At 39.3% G+C, this 21,565-nt stretch overlaps 1 protein-coding gene across 1 annotated transcript in view; it reads left to right on the top strand.

Annotated features, from left to right (window-relative positions):
• LOC140159487 (uncharacterized) overlaps window positions 1-21,565 on the top strand; it is a 52,322-nt gene that overhangs the window by 25,049 nt on the left and 5,708 nt on the right. The window contains exons 12-17 of the mRNA XM_072182976.1: window positions 6,786-6,905; window positions 15,128-15,224; window positions 15,725-15,801; window positions 16,160-16,332; window positions 16,844-16,978; window positions 21,293-21,458. Of these exons, the coding sequence (XP_072039077.1) occupies window positions 6,786-6,905; window positions 15,128-15,224; window positions 15,725-15,801; window positions 16,160-16,332; window positions 16,844-16,978; window positions 21,293-21,458 (768 nt within the window). The remainder of the gene's footprint in view (window positions 1-6,785; window positions 6,906-15,127; window positions 15,225-15,724; window positions 15,802-16,159; window positions 16,333-16,843; window positions 16,979-21,292; window positions 21,459-21,565) is intronic.

Here is a 21,565-nt window from a genome sequence, read left to right as displayed (position 1 = left end):
CCCCGATATCTTCATGGCAGAAATCGCCATGGTAGGTTGAATCCACCGCCACGCATGGCCATTTTGTTCCGACTTGTTTAATAGTTTTGAGTCGCATAATGGGCCGAAGGACATCTGACTAAGGATACTGACAATAGCCCGGTGACCATGGGTGACTGACCTCGCTAGTGTGTGAGTGACCATGGTATGCCATGTCATCTGCTTTTAGACTACCTCCACGATTGGCCTATACAATGCGCTATATAGTCGGCACGTATAAAATCAGAATTATTGTCAGTTTTTGAGTTCAAGACGCAAGCTTCTTTCTCAAGACGCTAGCTAACGACTATCATATCTATTCAAAACATATATTCAAGTACAAGGAACCACATCTGGTTTCTCTAGACGAAATCATTTACGGGAGATATTCATCATTTTCTACCCCGGTATCCAAAGATTTTCGGCTCATAACAAACTCGTGCATAGCACATTCACGTGTATCGATCCCGGGTATTGATTTTAGTATCTCTGATGCACCAAGTAATTATTAGCCAGGCGATGTCGGTGTGCTCCTTAGGATCGCGAGGGTCATTATGACACTTCAGCGCGCACCTTTCAGGGCAAAACGATTTGGTTCATACACGATAAGAGGAAGGATTTGAAACATTTTAAAATCATTTCCACAAGATGACCTTGAGCATTTATTGCCTTATAGTATTACGCTTTAGACAGGGTAAATTTTCCTTTTTGTGATCCTTGCTATCCCCTTTATTGTATGTGTTCCACTTTGTTTTAAAAATAACATTAATCAAAATGGTTTCGGTTGTCATGTAGTGCTATGTCAAGCCACAGTTTTCCTCAATTTGATTAGATTAGACTAGACTAGACTACAGTTTATTTTGCACAGAGTTAAAATCGTAGCCCTGAACCTCTTTTAATAGTCTTCTTCGGGCTATAAACTACTCGTGTGGCTATATACTACATGTACTTTATATTAGGCTATTCTCATCAGCTGGTCCGCAAAAGAACCATCAGGGCCTGGCTACACTGCTCTCCACACCCCCCTCTAATGTTTGTCCTACTATTGGGATATCGTGCAGTGAGTATATCGAAGAAAATAAAGTGGAAGAGGGGGAGGGAAGAGAGATGAAGAGGAATATACGACGGCTCTCTGATACTTCTTTGTTATCATGGTTGTATTTAAAATATTGAACGTCGCAAAAATATTCGGGAGCGAAAATTCATTACAATACATGGAGTATAAATAGAACTTATATACTAGATAAAGTGCAATGACGTACCACCCGGTAATAGTTAAGTTAATTGTACTTTAATAGTTAGTTATTAGTAGTCCTTACAACCAACGTCGTAAAATGACGTCACTACGTAAACAACGTACTATTGACCTACCTTGACCTATGCCGTTCACTCCAACTGGGGGTTGAGTGGTGGCATCCGCATCACAATGTCCCGCCAAACTGTTCTGTCATCTGTTGTACGGCTGGCATTTACTATGGAGTTTAGGTCGGTTCTTTTGCAGTCAGCTAGCAGGCAGTCTCTCCACCTCTTTGGCGGTCTTCCTCTAGGTCTGACTCCCTGGATGTGACATTCAAAGGCCATCTTTGGAAAAAAAGAGAGAGGCATACACTGGACGTGGCCAAAATAATGCAGTCTCTTCCGGGTTATTCTGTCCAAGATGGAAAATTCAACACCCAGGGTTTTGCGGATGATGGTGTTTCTGATCCTGTCTCTCCGTGTTACTCCCATTATTTTCCTAAGGCACATCATCTCGAAAGTGAGCAGTCGATTCTCATCCTCTCTTTTCAATGTCCAGGTTTCTGCTCCGTATAGCAATATTGACAAAACAAGGACCTTGTAAAGCTCAATCTTGGTGTTGGTTTGGATGTCCTTAGCACTCCAGATACTCTGTAGTCTCTGCACATCTCCTAGGGCTTTGCCTATTCGAAGTTTAATATCTTCTGAGCAGGATCCTTTTTGGGTGATCTTTCCTCCCAGGTATGTGAACTCCTCTACCTGCAGAAGCTGGGTATTGTCAATTGTGATGTTCAGATGGGTGTCTTCTTTGCATATGGCCTGGACTTCTGTTTTAGCGATATTTATTTTGAGTCCAAAAGCTGAGCTGCTTTGATGAATGAGGCTAACCAGTGTCTGGAGGTCTTCTTCACTGTTAGCAATTAGTGCAATGTCGTCTGCAAATCGTAAGTTGTTCACCACTTGTCCTTGGATGTTTACTCCTATGTTGGTATCGTGCAGGGCATACAACATAGTCATCTCCAGTAGTATGTTAAAAAGTTGGGGTGAGATTACACATCCTTGGCGAACTCCAACCAGGGTTGTAAACCAGTCTGTTAGTTCCCCATTTACTCTGACAGTACTTGCAGATTTATTGTAGAGAGCTTTCAGGAGACAGGTGATTTTGTTTGGGAAACCAAAGAAGCCAAGTGCATTCCAATGTACTTACTGCCACACTGAGTCGAAGGCTTTTTCGAAGTCGATGTAGCAACAGAAAAGGGCCTTCCTCATTTCAAGATGCTTCTCAACTATTTGCCTGAGGGTGAAGAGTTGGTCTATGGTTGAACGTCCTGGTCTAAATCCTGCTTGGGACTCTGATAGAATTTCTTCAGTTCTTTTCATGATTCGGCGTTGTAGAATAAGTGTAATTACTTTGCATGCATGGCTAAGCAAGCTGATCCCTCGGTAGTTGCCGCAATCAAGCTTGTCTTTCTTCTTGTAAATTGGTGTGATGATAGCCCTCCCCCAGTCATCTGGGAAGATTTCGCTGTCCCATATTTTGGTGCATAGCATATGTAGGATTTCGATCCCTGTGCTCCCAGCTGCTTTGAGTCTTCAGCTGTGATATTGTCATATCCGGGGCTTTGCCATCTGACATCTTTTTAACAGCACTTTCAATTTCCTCTCGTAGGATGGCTGGTTCTATCTTGCAGCTGGGCATCTGGGGAACACTTTGCGTTAGCTCCTCATCTGTTGGGTTCTTTTTATTATATAGTTCTTGAAAGCTTTCTTTCCACCTATCCTTTACTTCCTCTGATTCAGTAAGAATCTGTCCATCTTTACTTTTGACGGTTTGCATTCTGATAGAGGCTTTTCTTGTAATTTTCTTGATGGTTGAGTACACTTCTTTTGACTTTGCTGCCTGATGTGCATTGTCAACTTTTTTGCAAAGGTCTTTGAGCCACTGATCTCGGCATCCCTTGACTTTTCTTTTTATTTCACGACTTAAGAAGTTGTATCTACTTCTCTTGGTTGGGTCCTTTATTTTTTCTTGCTTTGCTCTACTTCGTTCGTTTGCCAGTTGGATGACTTCCTCGCTAATCCATGGCTTTTCTTTGTGTCCTTTTTTGTAGCCAAGGACTTTTTTGGATGTTTCATTGAATGCTGTCTTGATTCCTTCCCACATAGTTTCAGTATCTGTGTCTGGTTGCTCCAGCAGTGGGGCAAATCTACCCCCTATTTCCACCTCATAGTTTTTCCTGTGTTCTGGGCTTTTTAGCCTGAAGATATCATATTGTTTCGGGTAATTTGGTTTCTTTTTGGCATGGAATTTCAAGCGTAGATTTGTTATCACGAGTTGATGATCTGATCCTACATCTGCGCTAGGGAAGCTCCTCGCATTGGTTACAGAGGTCTTCCATCGGTTGCTGATAATAATGTAGTCTATTTTGTTGTGGGTCTTTTGGTCTGGCGACTCCCATGTCCACTGTCGGCTGTCCTTCTTTTGCTTGAACATTGTGTTGGTTATAAAAGGTTGTTTACTGCACAGAAGTTGAGCAGCTTTTCTCCTCTGTCGTTCCTTTGCCCATAACCATGGTTTCCTATAACGTTCTCCCATTGTGTGCAATCACATCCAACTTTTGCGTTTAGGTCTCCCATAACAAGTAGGATGTCATTTTTTTGGAGTCTTATTTGATAGTAGTTTGTAGTAGGTCGTAGAATTCTTCTACCATCTCTTCTGAGTCGGCTGTATTGGGTGCATAAACCTGTAATACAGTCATGGCGCCATTTTGGGTCTGGAATCTAGCTGATAAGAGTCTTGCAGAAATTGGGTTGTACCCTAAGAGGGCATTTTGTGCCTTCTTGTTAAGTAGAATTGCAACTCCGGCACGATGTATGGAGTCGTTTCCGGAGCACAGAATTTTGAATCCTTTTGAAATGAATTCTCCAGAATCAATCCAGTGAGTTTCGGCGATTCCCAGTATTTCCCATTTGTACTTCTCTATCTGGTTCAATAGAATTTCAAAGTTGCCAGTCTGGTACAAAGTTCGAACATTCCATGTTCCAATACCTATAGTTTCTTTGGCAGATAGTAGTGCCGCCGTTCCCAATGGTTTATCAACACCAGCCCGGCTAATTGGGGGTCGACTTGGTGCTAGTCCCGCTTTGGTCTTAACTTTGGGAAGACCATCAAATCTTCAATTGGATTTAGGGTTGCTGCGTCATTCTGTTCTACATGTTGTAGATCCATTGGTAGAAGTGGCTGGTTAATAGCAGGGGCTTTAACCCTGGTGCTGTAAAGGCTCTTCATTGTAATGCAGTTTTGCTCAAAAGTAAGCTAGGCGGATGAGCGGTCCTCTCCTAGCCCCCCTGATCTGTCCGTAACTTCCTGCACTAGTCAGAAAGTTAACAACCCCGCCAACTAGAAGGTAGATCAGGACGTTTACCCGTATTCGCACAAGTCGGTCGTCCCCTCACACTATGCTAAACTACATGCTATATGCTACATACTATGCTACACTACATGCTACATGCACTATGCTACCAGGGACGGTCTCCTCCTTGTTGTCCGTCATCATGCGATGATAAGAGAATACAGGTTTAGGGGGTCAAGAGAATACAGGTTTAGGGGGTCTATTAATAGCTATCAATATTTAATTTTAAGTGATATCCAAAAGTATGCTAATTAGGTGAAACTAAATATTGAGGTATTCAAAAGAATGCTAATTCAGTGAATTAGAAGGTCAACGAATCAAAGTTCGATCCTGGTATCCAAAATGATGTAAATAAGATGAAGACATTTACGTGAACATGTACGCCTACAATATTTCGCATTATCCAATATCTCTGGTGGTGACCCTCATCTTTTAAATGAGGGAATCTCACCAGTCGTTTTGTTACGTTTGCTAATTTTGCTTCAGTTGCTTTGCAGAATGAGCGCTCATTGCAAAATAAGTTGAAGTAAAAATAACTAAAAGTGTTCTGCCACAAAATAAGAGAGAAAGAACACTAATGTTCTGGCTGTAAGAAAAATAAGATCTGGAACGAAGTTAACAAAAACTTTTGCAACAGTACAGGGTGTATCAAAATATACCCATCAATATCCAATGAATAGGGTCAAGACTGCTACATCAAAATGCAACATAACAGCCACCTCATTTGTGTGATTATAGGTCATCAAATAAAAAATTGTAGTTATTACAAGAGGATATAATGTTAAATGTGGAGGAAGCAGGTGTTTTATTAGAGCGGATCCAAAGCTCATTACTGCTCGATCTCGATTTCAGTCATAGGCACGTTAATACAGATACCCAATCGGGCTGGGGTCTCAGGTTGAATGAGGTAGTCGAATTCGGCAGGTTGATCATGAACGGAGGCTTATAGGTTGGATACAGGCACTGTCATTTATTGGTTAGGGTTAGTTTAGTGTTAGGATTATGTTTAGAGTTAGGGTTAGGATTAAGGTTATGAATAGGTTTAAGGTTTGGAGAAGCTTACACAGAATAATTACATGAAGGTTAGACCCCCTCGTAGCTTGATGATTCAAAAGCTAGCTAGAGAGCGCTCAAACAAGATCAAAACGCTCATCAGAAAAGTTTCTAAGTATTAAAAACCGAAATACTATCGTGATCGACCAGTAGTGTGAGGGGTGGTGCAATAATTATGTGTACCCCGGGGGTGAATTCTCAAAATGGTCTGCCAAAATTGCTTGCCCCCCTTTGGCCGTGCTAAAAACCTTTGCCCCCCCTTTCGACGTGCCAAAAACCTTTGCCCCCCTTTTGACGTTCCAAAAATCTTTCCCCCCCTTACACATGCAAGATTTTGGGGAACCCGAATTTAAAACCTTAAATTGTCTTAACATATAATGCGAGCGCCGCGAACTGGAAATTTTGGATCTTTGAACGTGTTCGTAACGTTTTCCTACGCCTTTTAGGGCGTAATATAGAAACAGTGCCCAAAATATCTGTGCCAAAATTGCTTGCCCCCCCCCCCCATTTCGACATGCTAAAAAATGCCCCCCCCCCTTTTGGCCTGCCAAAAAATCTTTGCCCCCTATAATTCACCCCCCGGGTACACATAATTATTGCACCACCCCTGATGATCGGGTACCAATCATTTTGATACAGCCTGTATAATGTTAACATTAAAGTCACACAATCAGATGTTCTGTTTGTCTATTACTATGCAGGAAAATGTAATACTATTTTAGATAAAATAATTAGTATAAATATTGGTAAAGTGTCAATTAGTAGATATCGATAATATCCACAATTGATATAATTAGTTCACTGATTTAAGAATCGGTAAGCTCATGCTGTCATTTAGTAAAGACAGAAATATAAAATGATGTGAAGTAATGACGTCATGAAAAAAAATAATGTGATGAAATTAAACGAAGGAAATAAAACAAGATAAAAAAATCGGAGCTCTTAACCGGTTTATGACCTCGGCTATCAACATATAGCTACATAAACAGTAAAACCTTTCGATGCTATCCGGCCAGTTTATGTGTGTAGCATCTGGAACTGGCTTTTTTTTTATATTATTCGTGATTTTACGTGAACACTATGGCACAATACATTGACAGAGACTTTATGCCTTACCAATACGAACGAGGATTGGCCAAGGATGAATTTATTGAGAAAAGAACACAGGAAAAGGGCGACAGAAAGGTAAATAACGTAGTGATATAGATTTAATCTTAAAAAATACTAAATGGTGCGGCGCGGCTAATAAATTTAGTTGTTGACTTTATTCATATCCTTTTAGACACACGGCAATGCTGTGGTGAAAGTTCATCCAGGATATCTTTCGTGTATTAGTAGATAAAAAAAGTAGACTTCCATGTTCTAACCAATATAACATCCAAGAAATCTGTTTGTTACACGGGTCTACTGACACTTTAATCTAAATTTTAATTAAGGTACATAAAATTTTACATTATTTAGTAAATATTACATAGTTCTGATGTAAACTTTACTTGATTATTATGAGGTTCTATGCTTACAAAACGTTATGTAAACATTTCTGTAAACATTATGTGTGCGTCCGCGTCTGTACTTTTCAGAGTAGACTGACTGTAGACTTGCAGGGGTCTAAAATCCGCCATAGCAAATTCACTATGGTACTCATAATGTAGTGAATTTGCTATGGCGGATTTTAATAGGAGGCTGAATTTGAGCTTTGTAGAGGACACAATTTCTGACTGTATACAACATTGTTCTGTTATTAACAACGTTTGAATGCTCCTCTGGGGTCAAATATTATAATCTATTTGCGTACGGTAAGTTTATATCATTTAGCCCCAGAGTGGCCATTCAAACTTTTGGAGTGAGTACAGCTTTTAAGAGCCATATTTTTTAAAGCATCTCCCACTTTCAAAACTGCTTTACTACAAGTGTATTTTAATTCTGACCAACACTTATTGGTATCTTTTATTTATTTATTTATTTATTTATAACATTTGGCAAAAAGCACAGGCAATACCCAATAGTGCTCAAGGAGCACTAAATTAAAGGGAAGCCCTACATACAAAGCGAACAAAAATAAACTGAAAAGCAAAAACAAGATAAAAAAGACAACTATTGGAGGGTTTTAACTGCAGCCCTGAAAGCGGACAAGGTGGGACAACAGACAACATTTTCTGGCAGCGCATTCCATAACATAGGACCAAGGTGGAAGAAACTTCTTTGACAAAGTGTGAGGCGGCTGAAAGGTGGGTAAAGAGCTCGGGAATGGTTACATCTTGAGTTGGAACGCGGATGAGGAGTGAATACATTAGGAGCAGATGAAAGGCCGGCAAGAATTTTGAACACATGGCGCACCGTAAAGGAGTCGCGACGGGCCTCAAGAGAGGGGAGGTTAGTTTGGGAAAGAAGGCTGTCATGATCCAGGTCCCAAGAATGTAATATGACCCGGCAGGCAAACCTCAATCCTCAATAAATTTGATAATATCAGAACAATATTGCCCAAATTCAGACATTTTACCAAATTTAGTCGCCATTTTAGGCTTATTCACTACATGAGCACCCTAAACGTAAACTCATGGAAAGCACATTTCTATGACACCATCTCCAATAAATATTTAGCCTGTGCGGTTTATGCAGACCCCTTTCAGACTAGTCCAGGGGTCCATTCCACTAAACATTTATCCCTTCGTAACTCAATGCAACATTCGTAAAGTTACGAATACTCAATACTAGATGTAACTTTACGAAGGGTCCCTGTAGTAAACCCCTATAACTTCGAAAGGTACAGTTTGTAAGTAAGTTAAATGAAATGGAATTTACGACTCGTCGTAAGTTACGAACGATTTCCAGACCTCGTAAAGAAATATTCCATACTTAATGCCAAGTCTGTATCATGATATTGTTCCTTCCGTAAAAGTAAGACCTAAAATATTCTCAATGCCAAAGAAGATAATAGCACAAAGTGGACATATTGTACAAATCATGATCCACATCACATTCAAACTAAAAGCTAATGTGCAAAATTTTTCATATAAATTATACACACAGTTGCGTGTATTAAGGGAAGTTTGGACAGTATTTATTGTGGGACATTAGAGCACATCAGACATTTGATATCAGAAAGACATGCTTCGTATTCAGAATGCAATTCGATACGTCTGAGGTGCTCTCATGTCCCCAAAACTACTGTCGAAACGCCATAAACGCTCATTCTAGATCCCTTAAAGGCATTGAAATGAGACCTAGATACACAACACATTTAAACTATCATTTTAATATTTACCTATCGCACATTTCCCACAATCTTGTTGAGACTCCTGCCTGGTATTTATTTTAAGGGTCTCTTTATCTTTTCAGTTTCTGTTTTCGTTTTCGTATTCGTTTTCGTATGTCATTGTTATTCTAAAGTGTTAGCCTCCTAGGTGTGACCAATCTTTTTGTCACTTACTTATAAGTTAAAGCAAGGGAATTTTTGTTTTCGTTTTAGTAAGTTATGTTAAATTCTGACATGAAAACTTGATATGAGAGGGTTGGTGGTAATCTAGACAAAAGAAGTGCCTACATTTTACGGTCTTAAATTCGCGATAAGTTGTACGGTTTCAATTGACTTGCGTTTGGTGTACAGGCACTTACGCCTATGCGTGAGTGGCTCGTAAAAATAGTCTGGCATCGAAATATTATATTAACCATAATGCCAAGTAGTAAGCAAAAGTCGGTCCGATTGGCGATTAAATTAGTAATTACGTTATATTGATATCACGTTATATTGATATGCAATACAAAAGAATTGCAATCTAGCGAAGGTGTTTTTTTTTCTATTCATTCTTCACAATAGCATTAGCATGTTTATTTTTGCGGAGCTGATTTTTGTTAGTCATTGATCATACTGATAAATTTAGAGGAAGGGGAGATATTTGAGACTGACAGACTGTAAAAGTGAGAGTGGGAGGGGGCGAGGGAGAAAGAGAGGAGAGGGAGAGACGGAAAGACTAGAAAGAGAAGAACACATGGGGGGGTCGTTAATAACAGCGAGTCTGTGACCTTCCCGGCATTGAATAAAGCCGGCAATTGTATTGCATATTCGAATTATATAAACGCTCTTGTCCAGCGCAAACTGAGTTATATGATTACATAATTAAGGTGATACCATCAGTGTATACTATTATCAGTGTATATGGTTATTGGGGGTTATTTATTTCACTAATAAACAAGACCATATGCCTCTAAAAAGAGATTTCAAACATAGTCAGTATAACGCTATCCTAGTGTACAAACCACAACCGGACTATTTGTTTGTAAAGGATGTTGAATTGGATTTTAATTGTCGAAAATATCAAAAACGAAAGCATTAAAAATGCCATATTTTGTAACCGCTGATATCTGTTTGATTACTGAGCTACGTGAACTTGCTCTAATTGGTAATTCGTGGGACATCCAAACCAAGGCAATTATATTGTTCCGTTCTCAGATTGTGTAAGTTAAATTTTATTCTGAGGTCAGTGTCTCAGTTCATCAATTTAATAAGCACTACTGTGTGCGAGCTCTATGGAACAACATGTCAAGATAGATTTTATGCCTTGGGCATACGACAGGAAAGTAGGAAAGAGAGACTTTATTCGGGACAGAACACAGGAGACATGCGACAGAAAGGTAACCATCTTCATATTTATCTTGAATTGTTTTGTTACAGCTGCTTTTTGTTATACAGCACATTGTTATAAATGATATGAATCTGTCTTAAGCATGATGCTTTAAATTTGTATGCAGAATGGAGTATATATTAAGTATATATTTATACAGTTATTATATTTGAACACCAGTATTACCCAGTATAGTAACTATATTGATTATTACAAGAAGCTCAGCATACTATTAAAAATAGGTTACTCCCGGAGGGGGTTCTCCCTGGTTGGAGGTATACGGGGATGTGCCACGGTTTTGGGGTACTTTTCAGCAACATGCGCCCAATTGGGCGCATTTGGGCGAAAGTGCCTCTAAAAGCACACAATTAGGGCAAATTTGGGTGCTTTTTGGATGTTTTTTTGTGAAAAATTGGTATACTGATGGGTGGCAAAAACAGCAAAAAGTAAGTATAGAGAAAGTCAGCATCCTAAAGTCTTCGTGGCACATCCCCGTAAATTTCTTTCGAAGACCCCCCCGAGGTTACTATTAAAAAGTACTGCTATTTTGAGAAGTTGTACAAATTAACACTCATTAATCTATGCTTCTTTTAAAATAAGTCCACAGACGTTTCTGTTATTGTGAAATGTTAGTTTCAATAGAATGTAAATGATTTACACAATACACTGTCAACCCAAACCACTGTGCCCAAACACGTGCAGACAAGCAAATAATGTGCATGCGACTTTGCTCCTTTCAAATAAATCCTCTCTATGTTATTGTGAACTTTTAGCTTCAAAAACATACACGTTTGAGGATTTATTTGAAATTGTTCACATGACATTTACAGTTTACCCAAACACTTACAGACTATTGGTTCTCTGACATTATGTTTTGGTTCTATGATAAAGGGCAGTATACAGCCTGACTCAAAAAAAACTGTGCAAGTGAAAAGCGCCCTCTTTTGGCAATTAGAAAATACCGTTGTGACATGATGCTTATATCAACGTCAAGGGCGCAGTCTTTGCTCTCAAATGCCGTTTGTTCTGTTTAATTTGTTTGTTTTAATCTCGAGATATGTTTAGTTAACAACGAAAAGGTAAAATCACAATTGTGCCACTTTTACAAGGGAAGAAGGTTTTTGAGACAGGCAGTAGTTGCATAGAATGATACAAATACCCAATACTAGAAGTAACTTTAAGAAGGGTCCTGTGGTAAATCTCTATTACTTAAGAAGGGTACCGGTTTAGTGAAATGGAACTTACGACTCGTCGTACGTTACGAACGATTTCGAGACTTACGAAGCTTCGTAAAGTTTAGTGAAATGGACCCCAGAAAAGATAAAAAGTTTAAATTTGAATTTGATTGAACGTACTAAATGTTATATTGTACAGATTGTATGTTTATAAAGTTACATTGTTAACAGAAGAATAAATGACATCAATTTTGTTTTTGAACGAATAACAATAACATAGGAAGTTTTTAATATTTGCAGTTGGATTGCATAAAAAGGGAACAGACATGTGTTTATAGGCCGGAGCGCCTATGTCCCTTTCGAAGCGATTGTTACGGACTCCTCCGTGTGATGTTACATGGGGGTGGGGGGTGGAATCGTTACCCAAGAGTCTGACACCTTCCCGGCATTGAATAAAGCCGGCAATTGTAAACGCTCTTGTCCAGCGCAAACTGAGTTATAGTCACACAGTTTATCATGATTTATAGGTGATACCATCAGTGTATACTATTATCAGTGTATATGGTTTAATATTGCTTTTCACTAATAAACAGACCATCTACCTCTAAAAAGACTTTTCAAGCATAATTAATAATTATAACCATAGATTTGGTATAACGTTATCCTAGTATACGAGCAAACAAACCGCTAGCGGACTATTTGTGTGCAGAGGACGTTGAGTTGGATTTGAATTGTCGAAAATATCAAAAACGACAAAATTACAAATGAGTGAACTTGCCCTAATTGGTAATTCGTGGGACGTCCAAACGTAGCAAGGCAATTATATTGTTCCATTGTCAGATTGTGTAAGTTAAATACTGACCCGACTAGGTTCGTGTCTCAGTTTAACAATTTAATAAGCACTACTGTGTGCGAGCTCTATGGAACAACATGTCAAGATAGATTTTATGCCTTGGGCATACGACAGGAAAGTAAGAAAGAGAGAATTTATTCGGGACAGAACACAGGAGACATGTGACAGAAAGGTAACCATCTTCATATTTATCTTGAATTGTTTTGTTACAGCTGCTTTTTGTTATACAGCACATTGTTATAAACAATATGAATCTGTCTTAAGCATGATACTTTTGTATGCAGAATGGAGTATACGGTATATTAAGTATATATTTATACAGTTATTATATTTGAACACCAGAATTACGCAGTACAGTAACTATATTGATTATTACGAGAAGCTGAGGATACTATTAAAATAGGTTACTATTAAAAGTACTGCTATTGCCAGAAGTGTTGAGAAGTTGTACAAATTAACACTCATAAATAAATAAAATAAATATATTTCGGAATTTATATAGCGCATTTTTCACGTCAACTAGGCTGGTTGCAGCTGAACCTGGCGCAAACCTATCCGCACTTAGATTGTAACATCCACCCATTTTCTGCAGCTCCCCAAATTCCATTGGGTGAAGGAAGTTTTTGATAACCAAACAACTAATCACCGATTTTGAAGCAGGAGGAAACCGGAGATCCCGGAAAAAACCTGCGAGAGCGAGCATGGATCGGGATAAACCAAATGCACATACAGGCCTTAATCTACGCTCCTTTTAAAATAAGTCCACAGACGTTTCTGTTATTGTGAAATGTTAGTTTCAATATGATGTAAATGATTTACACAATACACTGTCAACCCAAACCACTGTGTTCAAACACGTGTAGACAAGCAAATAATGTGCATGCGTCTTTGCTCCTTTCAAATAAATCCTCTATGTTATTGTGAACTTTTAGCTTCAAAAACGTTTGAGGATTTATTTGAAATGGTTCACATGACATTTACAGTTTACCCAAACACTTACAGACTATTGTGACATTGTGTTTTGGTTCTTTGATATAGGGCAGCATAGTTCCATAGAATGATACAGGGCCTACAGTATTCACAAACATTCCCAAAAATGTGAATACTTGAACAACTAATTTGGGCCGTGTTGGCTGCATTTTAATATAAAATTCTCCTGTGAAAAGTTAATGTTTTTGTCACAGATTTGTCGACGCATGGTCAGTGGTGAAGCTAGGGGCAAAACAATTCTGCGTCTCATCTGAAGCGTCTTGGTATTGAGGGTAAAAATAAATAAAATAAAAACTGCCCACCGACTAAATTTTCCTTATTTACTTTCTTGAACCGTTTTGGTTCAAGAATAATAATACGGGCTTTAGTATCTTAATGCGTCACTATATTTACAGAGCAGGAATTATTAGTGTGAACAGAATTATTATTTTATAAAAATTTATCCGATAATACAGGCTGTATCAAAATGACTGGTACCCATCAGTTTCCAGTTTATTGAAAAGCCTGCTGCTTCCAAATGTAGTATAGGATCATATTGAAATGGCCACAATTTGTAATTTACAGCCAGCCTCTCAGAACATTTATCTACACATTAGGTGCATCGTATGTTGCATAAACTGATGGGTACCAATCATTTTGATACACCCTGTAGTTCTTCTGGCAACTTCTGATACTCCGTTTAGTGCTCCTTGTTTACACCAGGCACAAAAAGAAACTCGTCAGTTTTTATAGTCATCCTTGCTGTTCAACAACCTGATAATTTTGGATTATTCTGAAATATACAGTTAGTTAACTGGACTGTGCTTTCTCATTTGACATCCTGCTCGTGAAAATCGAGCAAGAATTGACCAAGATATGAGCATCCAAACGTTGTTGAACAGCTAAGATGACTATAACTGACGAGTTTCTTTTTGTAAAAGAAATGCTGAAAATATCTGATTATGATTAGAAAATATCAACTGTTTTCTAATTAGCTTTCAATATACATTGTCACTGAATAATCTGTGCTGTAATGATGATGAACTACGAATGTATCCAACAGTGTTAATGGCTCTTAAAAGAGCTAAAAGCATCGTTACGCACATTTCAAGGTCACTGTTAAATCAAAAATAAAGTCAAACATAACAGAGTGTACACTGTAATAGGATGAACCTGATGAATAAAATGATGATAAATTATCTAAATGCGTTGACCGGATTAAAAGATTGTATCCTCATCCGGGGTTGACGCACTACGCCAACAACAACAACAACAAGACAGTTCCTGCGACCAAGCGCTTCAAATGAGGAATTTGGAGAGAATCTCAGGAATGACATGTACTTCAAAGCCAGTTCCACATTCACAAAAATATAAAATGGCTTCTTTTCGGGTTGCAAACAAGTACAGCTTGTTCAATTTATTCTTATATTGCCCAAAATAAGGCATTTAATATTATATAGGGTCTAAAGCTTACTACATGTCATAATATTAGTTATCACAAAAAAACGGTTGGTTTGTATAAACGTACTGCAGGAATTTTAATATTAGGAAATGCTTTTTGTTATATTTCTCTGGAAAGTATTTGTACAAAATGTGTATTTACGATCCAGGTCTTTATCCCTGTTCTTTGACATCAATTGTTCAATGCAAAGGTACCACGTGAACGCACTGGTGCAGGGTGATATATTCACAAATTGTTTAAACCTATTAGTATGGCAATTAATCCTGTTACATCATCACTTCTACGGCGAATAACATAATCTTTTGCTTTTGTTTCTTTGTTTCTAGTTTGCAGACGATGCGTTTATGGTTGTTGACATTGGAGATGTATTGAAGAAACACAAGGAATGGTTGAGTGAACTCCCCCGTGTCACGCCTTTCTTTGGTAAGTTATCGCTATTATGGTTGAGTGAACTCCCCCGTGTCACGCCTTTCTTTGGTAAGTTATCGCTATTATGGTTGAGTGAACTCCCCCGTGTCACGCCTTTCTTTGGTAAGTTATCGCTATTATTAATTTGCAAGCATGTCCTTTTTACATGTATTATACAAAGACACTTCTCCTAAATTTTGATGCCAAGAGCAGTAGCTAATGGATAACCCAGCCACAAGTCTGTCAGTGACCAGCAATGGTCAACTCTGAGGACACCTTATACCATAGTATATAGGTGAGTTTAAGTTGAAGACGAATGTGGATTGTGGAATGGATTGCTGAATGGAATGAAGTACCACAACTGTCGACTTGGTGCCTGATCAGTCTTGAATGGTTTGGATGAATCGAGTTTGTAAACATCTTGCTAGGATTATATAACCTATATAGTCACAATGTAGTAATTTGATGTATTAGGTCTACAATACTGATAAATAATTTAAACGGTATCTTTTCAGCTGTAAAATGTATGCCATACACGCCATTGTTGAGTGTGTTAGCGTCGCTTGGATGTGGCTTTGATTGTGCCAGTTTGGTATGTATTACCAAAGAAGTTCTTACCCTGGTAATCTAGGTGGTGGTACGAACCAGCTTCCCTGGAAAATATACATTAGATTAGTTATCAAAATGAAACTTAAAACTCGTGCTCATGGAAATAATTAGTTACCACGTACGTAATCCATGATTATCAAAAGAAAATTCAAGCTGTATATTGCTTACTCTCTTACTAGGACTCATACACTCTCTATCGTTGATGTAACGGTGTTCACAAACATGGAGCTTTTCATACGTTGTAAATATTTATACAAGTTTAATTTAATTATATACATATTGTATGGCAAACACGTTTTTCTGATAAATTATAAACTATTTTTAATATCACTCTAACACAGGAAGAAATTGACCGAGTTTTAAGCCTGGGCGTCTCACCTTCACGTATTGTCTACTCTCACACCCGGAAGCAACGGTCGTATCTCTCATATGCTGCAGATAACAAAGTTGACCTTATGACCTTTGATGATGAGACTGAATTAGTGAAAATAAAGGAAACGTTCCCAGAAGCGCGGTACGTATTTTCTTCTTCAAATTCTGGGATATTTCAGGTGATATCAGGGTCAGAATTTCGGCGTGAATCAGATAATCGATTCTCGCAAAGATTCTCGTAAACAGATTTGTGTGAATCAAATTTGATTCCCGCAAACGTTTGTAGTTTACACAGAAGTTGATTTGCGAGAATCAAATGATTCCCGCAAATTTATTCTGCAAGAATCAAGATTGATTCTTGCACTGTGAAACAAAATTCTGACCCTGTGATACTGACAGTAGGATTCACAGTAGATTAGTGACAAGTCTACAAAAAACATGACATCGATGAAAAAAAATTGCAATCAATTTTTGTACTTCGAACTGTTCCAATGATACCGTTAATATTTTAGCTGAGACAAAAGTGTTTACAAGTTTAAGCAATACTTTAACATTTCCATAAAAATATTTCACACAATATTACTTTTCACTATCAGCCAGTTAATTTTGAGCTGACCAAATGAGGTTAAACAAAAATCTTTTTACCTTACTAGATTATTGCTACGGTTGAGTATTTATGATCAATCAGCACAACATGCCTTTGGCTTCAAATATGGCTGCCATCACAAGAACGTCAAGTCGATGCTGGAATTTGTCAAAAAACAGGGACTACAATTGGTCGGGGTTCAGTAAGTACAATCACGTCGACCGTTGCTTCAGTAGCAACGCACTGAAATCTGTTAACATAACCTAAATACCCGATATTCAAATTCATTCACTGAATTACGGGTCTGAACCCAACATTGAACCGAAACCTAATATCATAAACTACAGCTTCAGTATTCTAGTCTATACTTCTAGTATATAAGTCCATCAGTATGCTTCGTCTATATTTATAAATACGTATTTATAAATACGCGCGTGACCACCTCCGTGCTGCTATAACAGATTTTAGATAGGAAGTCTGGAAGTGACCTTCAACACAGCGGTTGGTCTTCCTGTACATTTGAATGCAAAGGCGGTAAACAACAACAGACTGTGCAGCAAAAATTGTCTATTTAAAGCCTTAATGTACGATCTTTTTGAATTTTTAGATTTTTCTTTTGATAATATGATATGCAATCATTATGAAAGTTCCCAATATATTTGGACGCGAAAAACATTGAGAATTTGCAAAGAAACAACATCACAAACTTTCACCTTTATCACTCGAAATATCTCGCACTTCTTGGATCAGGACGGCGAGTGCGGCCTCAGAGTTAGTCTCCTACGCAGCCAGTTTGGTTACGCTCCCTCCACATGTGGAGGGAGCGTGTGGAGGGAGCGTAACCAAACTGGCTGCGATTTTTCGATCGTTCCGACATATTATCATAATCTGAATAATTATGGTAATATGTCGGACCAACAGAAAATCATCCTGTTTTACTACAAATACGGCGAATTTGACAGTTTGCTCATAGATTTAAGTTGGAACATGTGTAAGTATTACAAATATTCCAAAAATCGGTTTTGAAAAAAATAAATGTATATTCTGAAAAAAGATCGTACATTAAGGCTTTAATAGTATAAGAAAGTTTTGAGCTGTGGTAGTCTTCAGAGCTGTGGTAGTCTGTAGCTTACATCCACAAGCCTTCGGTACCACTGGTTTATTCGGAGTTCGTCACGTGACCGCTGGTGATTGTATGGTCACATGAGTTGATGATGTTGTCATAACTCAGATGGAGGATGTACCGGCTCTGGTCCCTGTTCAGATTACAGTTTCGTGTCTTGATGAGTATGGCTGCGCTCCTCTACGGTACTAGTCACTTAAGTGGTCCAAAACGCGAACATTGTCCCAATCAATGAGGTGCTTTGCCATTATAGCGTGCTCTCCAACAGGAGAGCTAGGTCTTTCGTGTTCCCCGAGTCTATTTCTCAGAGGGCAGACACTCTCAACAACATAGGTGAATCGTACAATCAGTACATTGAAAGCCGTACACTGCACCTGATTTATCCAATTTATGTGTGGGATCTTTAGTATATATATGATGAGATCTGAACAGCCCTTTGAGGCTTTCAGTCATTCCCTCTGCGTACGGGAGAGTCACACTGTCCTTGTTGGGGGGTGGGGGGGTAGTCAGTGTTCTTGTTCCGACTGCTGCGCCTGTTGCTGTTGATGCTGTTATTGGCAGTGATCCAGGCCCATTTACGGTATCCATATATAGCAAGAAATTTACGAATTCCGGTTATCTCCTCTTTCTTGTCGGCCTATGTAGTTATAATGGTGTTACCCTGTCAACTAATTTGTGCTGGAGGGGGTGGTGGGAAGAGAAATTCAAGTACTGGTTGGTGTGCGTATCTCTTTGCGGTACACTTGGTTGGTGTGCGTATCTTTGCGGTACACTTGGAAATTGAGTGAGTCATTAGGAGCGCGTTCGACCAGAACATCCAACATAGCGAGCTGTTGACCGTCGTTCTCGCGTTCCATTGTGAATTTGATCGAGGGGTGGAGAGAGTTGATATGGTTTGTGAATACCGTAACTTCCGATTTCTTAATGATAACGAAAGTGTCGTCGACGTATTTTCGCCAAATTCGCGGAGGATTGGGATAAGATGATATTGCCCTTTCCTTCCATGATTCCGCGACAATAGGGGAAACTGGTTGGCCCATCACGGCACCTTAAACCGGAGCATAAAATTCGTTGTTGTACTGAAAATAGGTGGAGGTGAGAACATAAGAAGACCGGTTATGTGATTGATAGTCATATTGTTGGGTTGACCCAGCGAGGCATCACTCTGTAAGCGCGATTCAATGATGTTGATAGTTTCGTTGATCGGTGTGCAAGTGAAGAGAGTCGTGACGTCAAAGCTCACTAATTGCTCATTGGTTGTACTACAAAGTCAAGTCCTTAATATTGTGGATGTGGTGCTCTAAGTTACCAATACGTGGCGAGATTATTTCGGCAACATCTCACTTCACTTTTATATAGCTGATTTAGTACTTGATTTTGACTCTAAGCTTTCTCAAAGCTGACGTCCCCCAAATACACCATTACATTAAGTGTTTTATGATCAGTGGCCTGGACTGCCCTTGTCCTCATCCGCATGTGCTGCGTTGTGTTGTTGTGTGGTGTGCTATGCTATGCTATGCTATGCTGTGCTGTGCTGTGTTGTGTTGGGGTGTGTTGTGTTGGGGTGAGTTGTGTTTTGTTGTGTTATGTTATATTATGTTATGTTATGTTATGTTATGTTATGTTATGTTATGTTATTCGAATGTAAGTTCATACGTGCTGGTAATAAACAATTTCCAAAAGTTTAAACTGACTTTCAGCACAAAAATTCACTAACCTTGAATTTTCGATGTGTGACACACATCTTCATCAGAAGAAGTCCTAAGATGTTGTGATGGACTTGCCCATTTGTTGACCATTGGCGACTTTTGGTCGAATGAGGGCGTTGTATAAGGTTGGCAATTCCAGTCCTTGATCGCGATTTAGTTCTGGCGATTTTTTCTTGATCTGGATGGCCTCCGCACTAAACGGGGTACTCTCTATCATCCTTGGCTAACACCTTTGTGGATTCCCAGTCGATGTTGTGGCGAGAGTCTGTTCTATGCTCTGCGGCAGCAGAGGGTTTGCGGCTGGGGGTGGTTGACTTGTGCTCCTTCAGTCTATCTCCCAGTTGTCTACCGGTCTGGCCGATATACGAACTGGTACATTCGCCGCAGGGAATCTCGTAGACTACACCTGATTTCTTCTCTGTTGGCGTGGGATCCTTGGGTGAGACTAAAAGTTTCCTCAGCGTATTGTGCGGTCTGAAGCTGGTTGCAACACCGTAGGATTTAAAAATACGCTGGAGCTTCTGTGACAACCCCTCTATGTAGGGTAAGGTGATATAAGTAGATGATTTCCTGCACTCTACTTGATTGGCATTAGTATGGCTTCGTTATGTGGATGACACATACGTAATTCTTCGCGAAACAGATGTGGATATTTTCACGGAGCACATCAACAGCCAGAATACGCACATCAAGTTCACAAGTGAACCGGAAGTGGACAAACATCTCGCTTTCCTGGACACTAAAATCACACGTAACGTCGACGGAACTCTAAGTATCTCCATATACAGAAAACCCACACACACGGATCAATACCTCCATTTTGATTCACATCATCCAATCGCTCATAAATTAAGTGTCATCAGGACATTATTTCACAGAGCTGAAATCGCGGTGACGGATCCCGAGGAAAGGGTGAAGGAAGTGGAACATATTAAGTCCGCCTTAGTACATTGTGGATACCGCAATTGGACTTTTGGTTTGGCTAAAGCCAAGGATAAACGTAAGAACACTCCTGACCCTCCTACTAATGCCAATCAAGTAGAGGGCAGGAAATCATCTACTTATATCACCTTACCTTACATAGAGGGGTTGTCACAGAAGCTCCAGCGTATTTTTAAATCCTCCGGTGTTGCAACTAGCTTCAGACCGCACAATACGCTGAGGAAACTTTTAGTCTCACCCAAGGATCCCACGCCAACAGAGAAGAAATCAGGTGTAGTCTACGAGATTCCCTGCGGCGAATGTACCAGTTCGTATATCGGCCAGACCGGTAGACAACTGGGAGATAGACTGAAGGAGCACAAGTCAACCGCCCCCAGCCGCAAACCCTCTGCTGTCGCAGAGCATAGAACAGACTCTCGCCACAACATCGACTGGGAATCCACAAAGGTGTTAGCCAAGGATGATAGAGAGTACCCCCGTTTAGTGCGGGAGGCCATCCAGATCAAGAAAAAATCGCCAGAACTAAATCGCGATCAAGGACGGGAATTGCCAACCTTATACAACGCCCTCATTCGACCAAAAGTCGCCAATGGTCAACAAATGGGCAAGTCCATCACAACATCTTAGGACTTCTTCTGATGAAGATGTGTATCACACATCGAAAATTCAAGGTTAGTGAATTTTTGTGCTGAAAGTCAGTTTAAACTTTTGGAAAAATGTTATGTTATGTTATGTTATGTAGTTTTCATATAGGAAGTGGAAGTCAAAATCCGGAGATGTTTGAACATTCTCTGCAATTTGCTAAGAAGGTTTTTGATGTCGGCAATCGTATGGGTTTCAACATGAATGTTTTGGACATAGGAGGAGGATTCCCTGGATCCCAACGTTGCACCAATCCATTCGTACTGGTAGGTGATCCTGAAAAGATTAGATATTTATTGGATTATGACAATTAAAAGGAGAATAATATGCAGCCTCCTCTCCCAGAAATGGATCTGGTTAAAGACAATGTTTA

This window comes from Amphiura filiformis, chromosome 8, assembly GCF_039555335.1.
Source record: "Amphiura filiformis chromosome 8, Afil_fr2py, whole genome shotgun sequence".
NCBI classification, from domain to species: Eukaryota; Metazoa; Echinodermata; class Ophiuroidea; order Amphilepidida; family Amphiuridae; genus Amphiura; species Amphiura filiformis.
This window is presented reverse-complemented; position numbering and strand designations above follow the sequence as displayed.